Source organism: Hyalella azteca, unplaced genomic scaffold (genome assembly GCF_000764305.2).
Source record: "Hyalella azteca isolate HAZT.00-mixed unplaced genomic scaffold, Hazt_2.0.2 contig3704, whole genome shotgun sequence".
NCBI lineage: Eukaryota > Metazoa > Arthropoda > Malacostraca > Amphipoda > Hyalellidae > Hyalella > Hyalella azteca.
The window spans coordinates 1-13880 of record NW_025933945.1 but is presented as its reverse complement, the minus strand read 5'-3'; the positions used below and the strand labels follow the sequence as shown (position 1 = coordinate 13880).

Here is a 13880-nt window from a genome sequence, read left to right as displayed (position 1 = left end):
GGCTTAAAACATTTAAATTATATTTTAAAATCCACTAGCACCATTTTCTCCATTTCATCACACATTTTGCACTTTTCATAGCCCTTAATCGCAAGCTGGTGTTATGCGACGCCATGTACAGTATTTCGATTTTTGTAACGGATTGCGTTCGTCCAAGCTCAGCGTTGCGAGAAAATATAGCTTGTCGTTTGAAGTCGCTGTCAAATTGGACTGTAAATGTAATTAAATTTTCAGTCCATGATCAAGAATCGCGTAGAGTATGCGTTGCTTAATAAAACTTTAAAATTACACATGATGCACAGTTGTTTAATCCACATGGAAACTGTTCAAAATAAAAATCTTGAGCATTTTACTACTCAAGTTCATTTTTGACGTAAGGAAAGTTCTGAAGAACACAATGACGCATTGTCAGAATTAAATAAATTCAATCATACTCCACGCCATCCGGCACGGCTTTCAACTCGCACCGCGGCCGGCCTCCAGTTGGTCACATGAGCTTGCCACCTTCTAGCAGGTGGTGTGAACGAGCCTGCTGGCATATCACCTAACTAGTTGTGGTCCGTCTGCTCCTACGTAGTAGCTATTTATACAACCTATTCTTAATTTTGTGATAATTGTAAAAATATTCTATTTAATACAAGTAAATCTAGAGTGCTCTGTAGTTTTTTATCGCTGGAGCAAATGTGGTTTTGCGTAGCGATGATGTGTAACATGCGGAAATATGTGTTGATATACCTAGATCAAATAAATGGATCATTTTTTACAATGAATAATTTTTGTGACCCTTCAGTCATTCATGGCGTTGAAGCCGACATAAATGACGCGCTGACATACATACTCCATGGCGGTAGCTCCTTATGAGGGTATATTATCCATACATGTAATTACTAGCTATAATGTAGTTCATTTACACCTGATTAATATTTTAATAAGTCATCTTATAACCCTTGCGAGCATCAGTCGCCCTACGAGCCAACATAAAAGTTGAGCATGTGGGAGCAGCTATCTTGAACCTGGGCTTCTATATTACTCGGTTGAGAAAAAAAGGCATTGTTCCACGTCGATCCGAGCGTTGCTTCGGACAGTCTGCCAACAGATTTCCTGGCACCTCATCATAGGAGACATTTCATCACAGACACATTTCATTTTTAACCAATTTAATCTAACCTACATGCACTTAGGTTTGCAAAATGCAATTAATGCAGTAAAAAAATTTATGATTAATTGATATTATAATCAAATGTGTCAATGATGAATTGCTCTTGTGATGAAATATCTTGTACTAGATGGCTAGCCACCTCTGCCCACAAAGCTTTGGTTTCTCATCACCAGCAAACAACCGGCTAGCGATCGATCGAAGGCTACCGCCAATATAAGTACCTATTCACATAAGCGGCGACCAGTGTGCAAGAGCCAACAATAATTAAGATTTCTTTCTAGTCTCTAAACGTACACCTCTTCGGACAAGATGTAAATGCATCGTCATTAAACTATGACATCCGCATCATTACCTGCTCACACGTTTCCGGAATACAATCATCGGATGGGACGCCCTATGTCTTATCAACGAATGCCACGCAGTATCACAACGAGCATTTCAATGACTGTTACGATCATTCTAACTTAGAGTGCGATAACTCCCGCGACACCAATTATTAGTAGTGATTAATTATCCAGTTAATTTGTTAGAAAATCTGTTACATTCAGGTTAAAAGTCATCTGGCATGAGTGAAAAATGAACTGAAACTAATATACTCGGCCAGCAGGCGAAGCAGGGTGAGTGGGCTGCTTACCAAAATGCGACAATGAAGGCAAGAATAATTAAATCTGCTTATGCACCAAGTTAACCCCACACAAGAACCTGTAATCAGGCCCATCGAGCTGCCGAGTCCGCATCTGAAAGTGCGGGCTTGTAACTAGAAAGTTCGTATCGAAACACGGGCAAAGCTATCCTCAATTGCTAACCCTAATAAATGATGGCCCAATTAATTCAAGATAAACCAGCAAAAATCCCTTCGTCTCGCGTATTTTTAGACAAACCATTTCACTGCACACATGTAAGGACGTTCATCTTTATTAGCTCCGCGCATAAAACGTGAGGCCTACTGACAAATTATTTACATTTCTAGCAGTAACATATAGCAACTCTAACACCAGACTTCACCATGATTTAGCTAATAATCATCACATATACAATTCACATATCTTAAAAACGATTGTGAGACGTCTATGAGGCTTCTTAAAGACTGTAGCTGAACAAAATTGTCAGAAACCTACCGCGGTTTTGGCTTGAGCACTCATGCTGGTTTTTAGTACGGACCGGGACAAAAATTTCCCGTCCTAGGTAAATATTTTTTATTCAGACATCGAATCCATTAAATGGTTATTCATTTCCATACATAATTTTTATCATCAAATATATGAAGTACATGAGATTACGAATATTAAATTTTAATCTCGCTTATAAAGTTGAGCGAGTTAAAGCGTGAACAAATCCAGTGTTACGTTAAGAACCTAATAAATACTCAGATTAGATCAATGATTAAAAAGCAAATCAAACAAATTACAGAATGCACCAGGGAAAACTTAAAAAAATAATGAAAAGCCCTGTAGAAAAAATGGGGTTGCGCAGGACGATTAAAGCAGTTTACGCTCAATTGTCATGTATGGTCACTAAAAAAGTCACTAGTTATTACCTCAAATACTGGGATGAAGTTAAAAAATTGTTTCTTAACGAACCAATTATTAATAAAGATTTGATTAAAGCGTACGGATAACTCACTATTCCACAAAAGTATATTATTCAGGATTTAGTACTTGTTCACTTCATCTGCTTGTTTAAAACAAGTTATACAAGTCTTATAATCGACCTGTGAGCAGAATTCACGTGTAAGCGAGCGACCTATCACAGACAACACTGGCAAGACAATGGGTAGCCGCAATCTGAGATGAAGCACATTTTCGTGAAGCATCAAGCTGCTATCATATCAGGAAAGTCAAAGTGAAGTATTTTATATTGGAAGAAGTGAGTAAATGTCTTTCAACAGACGATCACACAACGCTCGCCGAGTTAATTATTGAAAGTGTGACATGTATAAGCTTGCACAAAATGATGGTAGAAAATGTTGCGGATTATTGAGTACATAAACGATATTATTGGTTAGATGGCTGCTTTCTTGCGAGATGAAGAGGGAAATCATCTCAATAGAGCGATGAACAGTTACCATTAATCCTAATATACAAGAGCTTTGGATATTTACAGTTGCTCAAACTGCCTAGAAACGCGATCGAAAGTTCAGAGCACCCTAGTGACAGCGATAGTAGAGATTTTCATTGCGCTTCACAGTAATTTAAGTATACAATGTTGCATTAAACACAAGTCTATTAAATTTGTTACGCAATCAAGTCTTGAATGCCTTATTTTTTCAAAAAGAAAATAATCTTTGCCAAAAACGCGGATGAAAGTCTAACTTGATCAGCGTACAGACGCTGGCAAGAAAGAAGCATCATTTTCATTTCTGAATGACTAAGAAGAAATAAGGGAAAAAAGATGCAGCAACAGAAACTAAAAAATGTGCACAGGCCACCTGCACAAAACAAGGACTCTACCAATATAACCAATAAAGTACAATATATAACCAATATAGTTAAAAGTTATAACCTCGGAACTGCGACTGTCAGATAATTACGTACACATCAGTAGGTAGATCAGGAACACTGCTCCTGGGAACACAAAACCTTACGGACCCGCTAACGAAAACATGCGTCAGAATGCTCCTCCATGTAGTAGGTGCACAATACACATTTAATATTCTAGCATAAGATGATGCAATTATATACCCTACCATAGCACCGGGGGCGGTACAGTAGCACTTCAATTCAGATACTGGATTAGGCATTCATACAAGATTATCAATTGTATATTCTCATTACAGAATGGGATGATGCCAGGCAATTTTGCCATCGAGGCAACCGGACACGAGCATGAGGTGTGTCGGAGAGAACTTGGTGCTCACGACGCTGCGACGGTGACATGCAGGAATACGAGATAAGACAACAAGTTTCTCTGGTTCACCAGACGACACGCAGTGGGACATTTCAGCGCAATTCTTATCGAACGCGAGCAAGCGAATGCCTTGCTTAAACGGCGAGCATATTAAACGACCATCAGCACTGAAGCAGAGTTCTTTTATGAAACCAGCGCCAACGTTAGGTTCTAAAATGTTATGAGTTAATCGAGGTCGTTGTTGGGCGTATATGGCACGCCAAGTGGCACTAGGCGAGCGGTATCTCTCCAGGAACATTGGAGTGGTGCGAATGCCTTCTCTCAACGCTGGTAATAACCCTGAATAATTGAGCCCAGTTTCGACTCGGTCGTCGATTTGTTGGCGCACGTTGTTCAGGTTAGCCATGACCATATCAAGCCCACTTCTCAATGACCGCAAAGTTTGCCTTATTTCATCAGTTCGTTCATTCCAGCTCCTGCTGTCTATTGGGTTTGGTGCTCGGGGCGGCGGGTTATTTTGACGGTTTAATCCATCGATGGCAGCGCCGTTTATGGAGGTTGCAGTTAAACGAGCAAGCGCTAGCTGTTCTCTATACGTGCGGGTCAGCTGGGACAGGCGACGTGTCACACGCCATCTATTTCTGTTCAGTTGTCTTTGTCTGAAGGAACTTGCTTGTGTCGCCGGACGTATTCTCATACCACGTCGTCGTCGCTCACGAATTTCAGCTTCTGCTCCCTCTCCGTCGCCTACGGCCCGTAGGTCGCCGTATACCGACGCTGCGTTTCGATTTATCAGTATATTCAGGCCCATCATAATCGCCCGCTGCCTATTGTTCTCCACGACCAAGTCATCAATGTCAAATTCATCACTGTCATCTTCAAAAGCATTTCTGTTGTTTTCTTCAGCATTAGCTTGCAAAGGTTGCTGTTCGTCATTTTCCTCGTCAGTCTCGTCTTCCTCGTCTTCTTCTACTTCATTCTCTGGTTCGTCTCTTCTCACTGCCGACTGCCGCACTATGGGAACATCAAACCAATTCCCACCACGCTGGTCCAACAGCACTTCAAAGCGAGGAGTTACTTCGTCACCCACGATGTAATATCCTCGTGAGGGCAGCTCTTCGCCCTCTTCCATATCATCCACTGCCAATCTGTTTGGGGAAGAAGGCAAGTTCCCCATGGCTTTGGTGTTGCTTACTTTGGTAGATTTTGGGGTATCTTCGCTGGGGCCTTCGTGAATTGGGAATTCCTGAATGTCATGCACGCAGGTCCACTGGAAATACAGTGCAACAGTATTCATCAGAAACTCACATAACCCTATCAGAGTTACAAGACTGGAGAACCCTAGCATTAAATGATGCATCAAACCTCACAGAGTTGGATCATGGTAACAGTTCAAATGATCAAACACATTGATTAAGGTAAATAATAGGCTCGTTATGTGATTCATAGCACTGAAGGGGGCGAATTCGTCAACTGTGAAACGAGTTGAAAAAAATGAACATTTGAATCATGGATGTTTTGTTTGACTCACCTCTGACTCATCACTAGCAGACGTGTTACGTGACAGCACAGCCCACGACTGTGGATGTATCTGAATAAAATAGACTTCATATAAAATATTCTCAACATACGCGGGGAAAAACTTTCAACTGAATACCACTGGCATCTACTTTACAACAAGGATTTGGATTAATGACTGGCTTGTCAGGGTGAAACGTCAAATGGACTTTTGAAAAATGAAAACCAAAAAGGTGCTCCATTTTTGCAATTATTGCTTTCGAACTACGAACCTTATTTATTATTCATGATGAATTCTTGGATATATAAATCAAAATAAGTATGATGAATCACTCAGGGCAATACAGTCAATGAAGCAGTTGCATTCTTGAAGTTTTGTATCTTCATTCATAATAACGCCAGTGATAAAAAAGTAGTAAAATATTTCATAAAATAATGAAAAAAATTAAACATTGGAATGGACGAGTAGGTACCTGCATGGAGTGAATTATCTGAGCCTTGTTAAACTTAGGGAAGTCTTCGATGATGACGGGCCTGTTGCGCGACCGTCCTATCACGGACCGCTCGTCCGTTGTGCACCCGCGTAAATTCTGCAACACAAATACGGCCACATCAAACATAATGAAATGAAGACATTTAAATAATTCAAGTACAATACATATCAGTTCAAAATTTCAAAATTTAAAAATGCATCACATAATACATTGAGATTTTACCTTAATGCATCACAAAATGCATCACATAATACATTGAGATTTTACCTTAATGCATCACAATAATAAAGTGGAAGCGATGTGGCTACAGCAAATACACGTTAACCATTTTCACTTGGCTCATAAATTCTGCTGGCCACCACCATGGCGCAAAAATTGGGAAGAACAAGTAACGCCTATGAAACATTACATTAATGCAGAGCAGTAGTTCATTTATAACCTCATAATGTAATAAACTACTGTGTATCAGGAGTAACAGAATAAAACACCTCTAGGAGAAAACCAAAATCTTATTGATTAAATTATCACTGTTCAATGGCAAGGCAACTCACAAGTCCAGTTTTCAAGCTAAAGTTAGCCATGTCGCGGTAAAAATGTTCGAGGTCAAGGTTCTGCAGCAGGAGCATGAAGCCTGTAGAGGTGCAGAGTACCAGCTTGTTGAGGTCAGGGCTGAGCTTCATCCGCATCAAGCCATGCAGTTTGAAGAGGTGTTCTTGATGTACAGACTCCCCACACGGTCTGATGTCAAAAGTGGGAATATCAACATAGGCATTAATAAAAATATTTTATAAATTATAAACTGAAATATTAATCTAAATAATTCTAAATCATTTGAAGCAAAAAATTATTTCCTTATACCAACAGTATGATAACCAGTGGTGGGCACAGCTAAGCTAAAAGTTAGCTTTGATAACCGCTAATCCGCTAACTGAAAAGTTAGCTTTGATAACGCTAAACCGATAAATCACCGAAAAATGCAGCGGAATTTGCCGCTAACCGCCAACCGCTAAATTTTAATATATAAATTTAGATTTGGCTTAATTTGGGAAGGGGAAACTCTGAAAAAAAAGGCCTATAGAGCTGAACTTTAAGCCTTGAAAAGGAGCTTTTCAAAAAGATGTAGCATGCCAAGATAAGATGATGATCAAGATGTACGTAACAAATAATTTAATGAACAAATGAAATTAGGCAGTAGTTGACATTCAACATAGAGTTTATTAAACAAATAAGAAATACTAAGGTTACACCAGGGTTACACACTCCTTTTACTCTGGCTTGCCCTTCGCCTTCATCTCCTCGAGGTGATGATTGTTGCCCTTCATGAACATCAGCCACTCAAAGTTGGCATCTGACAGGGTGGCTCTCTTGGCACTCAAGATGTCCTAGCCTATGGAAAACAGGCGCTCAACTGCAGCACTGGATGGGATGGCTGTGTTGTACTTAACGAAAAGGTTAATCAACACCTGCTCGCCCAAGAAGGTAATGTCAGTCAATTCCTCCTTCGAGCTGCTTTCCAGCCAGGTCTTCACCAAATTCTGTGCCTTGGACTTCAGTGACCCGTGGCTCCTCCTGCACTCCATGGGCTGAGTAATGCTGCTGAAGAAGTCATCTTCCCCATCCGTGTCATTGCTGGTGGTGCTGCTGCTCTCCTCAACGGTCTCCCTCAGGGCTGTCTCCACGGCGGTCTCCATGGCCTTCTGTACCCTGCTGAGATGGCTGTGATTATTCTTTTCCAGCCAGAACAGGAGAAACTTAGGATGGAAGGCCGCTGCCAGCTGGCACTCCTTGTCTTCTAGGAGGGACCCAAACCTTTTCGTGATGCCTGCCAGCATGGCATCCACCAGAGGACTGCAGTACAGGACGTCTTGTGTGACTGGCAGTAACACAAGACGTGATTGGCTGACTAACATCTGATGACATAGTCAGCCGTCAGTGTGGGCGTGGCACACGGCTTACGATACTTAGCATTAAATCAGATTTAAAACGTTTATAGCGGACTGCCAGTTAGCGGAACTAAATTTAGCAGAAGCTAATTGGTCAGCTAAAGGTTTTCAAAGTTAGCTGAACAGCTAATGCGATAAAGAAAAAGTTAGCTTTGCTAATTAGCAGTTAGCGGAACTGTGGCCACCACTGATGATAACAAACAAATTATAGAAAAACATACCTGTTGATGTCCCAAGCAATTACATTGCCATCAAATCCCGAGGTGATGAGACGCTGGTCAGCTGAATGATACTCGATGTTTTTGACCCACTTTGTATGTCCCCGCAGAGTGTGGACACGTTGACGCAGGTGTCGAACATCCCATAGCGCTACTGTGTGGTCATCGCTGCATGATGCAAACAACCGCGTGTCTAAAAATCTGCAAATTCAGTTAAATATTCAGAGTGCATTACCACACTACTATTGCTTGGGTAATTTCACCCATCAATTAGCTGGAAAAAAATTTCCCTATAAAAAAGTCATGATTAAAAAATTAGACAGATATGCACAGGAAATAAGAATTTTAATAAAATAAAAATTATTTTATTTTTCTTTATAAGCAAGCTTAATTATTAAAGAAAGTTGTTTACCGGCACAAACAAAAGATGCAGTGAAGAAATATAATAGTTGTATACTTATAGATCTAACACACTGTATGCCCAGCATCTGCAATTTAAATCCAAGTAGTGATTCATACTTCTGACACTTCACAATATCTGTATTCCATAATCCACCATCCTGAATTGGGCACATCATCAGTTGCAAATGAGCAGAAGGATTAAATGATAGCGGTGAGTCAGTGACATCAGCATCACAGAGACTTACAAATGCAGCATATCACAAGGAAACAACTCTTATATCAGCAGTTTACCAATAATACAGTGATGTACTCTAAAAATCCCCATAGGAGTTGCCTTTCAAGCCCGGAATTAACCTTGTTGTGCATCTTTGAACTCTTTCTATTAAATTCTTATTTTTTTCCAGTTTTGGTGACCACACAACATCTTCAAACTCTAGTTTTGGGTGCACAACAGCAAGAAACAACTGCTTCATCGCTTCTGCATCTAGGAACTCAAATGAGTGTCTGATCGTTTATTGGCTTTACTAACTTGATCTTCAATATGCTTAAAAAATTTCAACTCATTGTCAATATCAACTCCTAAATATTTTTGTATTATAAATTTTTGTGTAGTCAGCATACATCGAGCACATGCTAGACACAGCTTCTGGCAGATCGTTTATAAACGCAATGAATAAAACAGGCCCCAGAATGCTTCCTTGTGGCACACCGCTGCGCACTGAAGCCCAGTCTGATAAGGACACATTAATACTGACAAGTTGTCATCTCCCCACTAGAAAATCTCTGATCCATTTTGAGTACATATATACATTACTATCAATTCACAAAAACTTCAATTTATGCAACAGCCGCTATCATGTCCATAATGACTATGAGCAAGTTAAAGAGCCGTATAAATTTAATAAAATTTATGCACTGCTTGCTTTATCTAACAAAGATAATAGCAAGTTTTCAAAAGGACACTGCATTTACCTTTTAATGCTTATTCCTAGGACATGCAAGATATTAACAATGCTGATTTGGAACATAAACCACTTACTTGATGCCATTGACACAGTCACTGTGAGCAGAAGGAATGGCTGCTGTTTGCTGGTGAGTGAGGGGATCAAAAAGAACAACAGCTTTGTTCTGGCAGGCAGCAGCCAGCAACTTCCTGCTCAACCATCAAAACAAAAAACATAACGCAAACTAAATAGGTATTGTCTTTGCAGTCAAGGCACAGTATGGCATTACATAGTTACATAAAATTTTACTGTCACATAAAAATGGATAGTACTCACAAAATACTAAAATAACATCTAAGCTTCATCAATGAATAAATAATGTGTGTAATGAATTTCAAACATGGACACCAAATTGTTAGAAAGCAATATCTCACCCATCAGGAGAGAACTCCAAGTTGAAAACTCCTCCATAACCAGCAGCATTGTGTTGAATTCCATCATCTGAGTCATCTATGTCCAATAAATGCTCAGGGTTTGCATTTGGAACATGTTCTGGTCCAGACAGGGATGCATTGGGATCCCAAAAATGGTTGGGGTTCAATGAAGAGTATATTCTACGCTTGCACTCATTCTCCCATCCTGCACAGTGAAATTCATTGTCAAAAGATTTTCCGTCTCAGGGAATAGAAAACAAAGCATGTAGATAATTTGAAGCAAAAAGAAGTCACAGCAAGGGGAAAAATTCTTGTAACTTCCATAACACTACCACGATTTGAATCAATTCCTCATCTTTTCATAGCAATTAATGGGACCAATTAGAGTTCAATAAAAATTTTAACAAAATTATACACATTCTTTCAAGACATGTTGTCTTGGAAATACATCTTTTTAACCTGCCGTCAAACAGGGTAATAAGGGACAGGCGGGGTAAATCGGGATGCCGTCCCACATTTTGTAGAAAAGTTGTAGCAGCTAAACTAATCAAAATATTGCAAAACTAAAAATAGTGGGATAAACTTCATTATTTTTACTACCATCTATTATATAATATATATAAAGCTAGTTATGAAATCATTCATTTACTATCTCTATAAAATCGCTGAATAAAAGTGTGAAAAGTGCAATTTTGGAAAAGTACCTCTACTAAGGTCTCAAGCAAAAAAATATTTGCCATATTAAAAAATTTCAATTGAATTAAAGCTGTGCACAGGTGTTGGCTTGAAAATGCGATTGACAAAATTAGCCTATCTCATTCAAAAAAAAATAAAATGGCAGCCATTACTGCGTGATGGGGTAATAAAGGACCCCCCCAGGGTAATAAGAGACACCCTTATAAACATATTTACAGTTTAACCTCAGTTAGCAAAGGCTCCAGTTAACAAAAATATTGATTAACAACAAAGAATTTTTATTACATTTACCTTGCTCAGTGAAGAAAATTTCACTTGTCAAAAAGTTAATGCATCATCACCATCATCGTTCATCACAAAATTGTGCACAGAATATCATACATAGAATTGTACACTGGGCATCATAGAATGAAAAGTAATTATCCTAAACTATGTTTTATTTCTCCAAAACATGATGGTTGTTTCTAAAACATTCCTTTCTGTTTCAGGTATGTTTTTTATGATCTTTTTTTTTAGTGAATTCAATTAACCCAATTGAAATGGTGTGAAATTACAAGCCGTCCTGTAACCGTCTTGCACAATTCTATACATGACCTTTTGTGCACAATTTTGTGATGACCAATGATGCATTAATTTTTTGATAAGTGAAATTTTTTTTTGCTGAGTGAAGTAAATGAAATCAAGATTCTTTGTTGTTAATTTTTTTTTTGTTAACTGGAGCCTTTGCTAACTGAGGTAAAACTGTAAATGCGTTTTTAGGGGTGTCCCTTATTACCCCGGGGGGTGTCCCTTATTACCCCATCGCACGGAAATGGCTGCCATTTATTTTTGGAATGAGATAGGCAAATTCCATCAATCGCGTTTTCAAGCCGACACCTGTGTGCAACTTTTAAGCAAGTAAAATTTTTTAAGAGGGCAAACATCTTTTTTTGCTCCAGACCTTAGTATAGGTAGGTACTTTTCCAAAATTGCACTTTTCACACTTTTTTCAGCAATTTTTTAGAGATAGTAAATGCATGATTTATTAACTAGCTTTATACGTGATAGATAGTAAGAATGTTGAAGTTTACACCACTATTTTTAGTTTTGCAATATTTTGATTAGCTTAGCTGCTACAAAATTTCTACGAAATGTGGGATGCACATCCCAATTTACCCCACCCGTCCCTTATTACCCCGTTTGATGATATGGCTTCTAATATGAAGCATGCAGTGGACAAGGTCATTGTAAATGCTCAATGGCATGTTTATTGATACAGTAATATCACATCAATAATACGGTACATAATGAATGGTTATGGTGATATATCAATAAAGGATAAACAAGTAAAAAACACAGAAAATGTCATTTATCCTACATCTACATCATCTACAATGAAAGAGGAGGACTTCAGAGTACTGTTAGTAATGGACAAATACAATCTGCATGCTTCAAATATTTTAAACTTGAGTTTTATTTTAAGTGTCCTGGATTACCCTGTTACCAGGGGTAATTCGGGACAGTTTTATTTTGCATCTCTCACCTTACGAATAGTATTTTGAATTTTTTTGAAGATGCAATTTGATAAATCATGCAAAGAGCTATAAAATGAGCCTACATTTGTTTATGAAATGTTTCATGGTAAGAAGTTATAAACAAAAAAAAAAAAAACTCTCAAAACCATCCCTATTACCCTGTTTGATGGTACTTTTTAGTGTTACTGTAAATGCTCTTTCTACTTGCTTCTCATTTCTGGTACTGGTAGTGAAAGTCATATCAATGTAGGAATGAATGCATTACAGAAGAAGAGGTGTGGACCACTGGACCTCCTGCTTATGCAAGCACAGTGCACAGAGGTGCTGGATATGTGCAGGAAACTGTGGAGCACCTGATGATGGAATGTGAGGCATTTGGATGATCAATGTAAGTGGTTCTGAATGAGCAGGGCAAGAGTAAAGACTGAGAGTATATAAAGAATAGCAGATAAGAAGTGGATTGCAATGATCATTTGTAGGTTTGACACAGTAGCTGGGCTTGTGACTGGAAGTGGAAAAAGATAATTACAGATATTGTGGGAAAAAAGGGATAGAAAATAACATTAAAAATAGTCTTAAATTTTAGTGGAGGAGAAAACAGGTCTTGCAATCCAGATATACATTGACTGAACAAGGTGCACGTGAATCTTTCATTTTGCTTTTAATTGAGTGCTTCTGCAATACAATTTTATGGATTTCTGTGGATAGCTTCTACAATAGTTTAATGCTGGCATTGACTGCTCACAGTGGCCAGTATAGCATCCCTGTTGCAGTTGCACCAGCAATATTGCATCAACAATAATTATGCATACCTATGAGGCTATGAGTATGATGCTTATTCATTCATTTACAAAACAAATGTATACATGAAGAGTAGTACAAAAAATACAATATGAACATACATGCCTGATGATGCCTCATGTCATGTCTATGACGAACATCATGTCAATGAGAAAGAAACAAAAGAACATAAACAAGACCATTGTAATTCAGTAATTACTAGGTAAGTTGCTTGATTTGAATTTTGAAGAATGGTTATATTTATTGTCAACACAAAATGTAGACTTGTAGTGATGCCTGTGACAGTGAGTGACACTGTGACAGTACTAATTTTATCATTAACCATATATCTTGCAGACTTCTTGCAGTTAGCTGAGTAAACTGACACTGAGTCACTGACAGCTCAGTCAGTAGGTAGATCTAAGAGAGAATCAAAATATCATAATATTTCATTTATTAAGATAGAACATTATTAATCCATTTGTTCATTTTTGTAAAGCTTACTATTAAAAAACTTACCAAGCTTGGATTTGAAGCCGTACTGACGACGGCGTAATTCTGAGTAAGGGAAGAAGCTCGATCCTGCATAAGGATTGAAAGATTTACCCTGGTGCTTCATAATAAGCACTTTTCCACGCAACAATACGATTAAAAGATTATCGAAATGACGATTAATCTTCTGCAAAACACTGGTAAATTACACTATCTGTCAAAATAGACATCCACTGTCAGAGTAGACACGCAGACTTCAAACGGTCAAAGTGCCAAACGAGCAATCTTGATTTGCATCACCTGGTGCTTGAGCATCTGAAAAGAACTCTTTCTTGGTGAGGGTAAAAATAAATATTACCCCTATCTATGCATATGTTAAAAACAATGTAATCTGAAGAAGAAACACTAACAATTGAGCCAAATTATTATAAATTAACGA

At 38.5% G+C, this 13880-nt stretch overlaps 1 protein-coding gene across 1 annotated transcript; it reads right to left on the bottom strand.

Moving 5' to 3' along the window:
* LOC108677520 (DDB1- and CUL4-associated factor 10 homolog) lies at nucleotides 1–13757 on the bottom strand. The gene is made up of 8 exons (XM_018165746.2): nucleotides 13469–13757; nucleotides 9960–10164; nucleotides 9621–9734; nucleotides 8183–8380; nucleotides 6570–6756; nucleotides 5998–6114; nucleotides 5538–5597; nucleotides 1–5276 (listed from the first exon to the last, which is right to left on the bottom strand). Exons 1-8 carry the CDS (start codon nucleotides 13566–13568, stop codon nucleotides 3930–3932), a joined length of 2328 nt encoding a protein of 775 aa, XP_018021235.1. The 5' UTR covers nucleotides 13569–13757; the 3' UTR covers nucleotides 1–3929.
* Nucleotides 13758–13880: the final 123 nt, after the last annotated feature.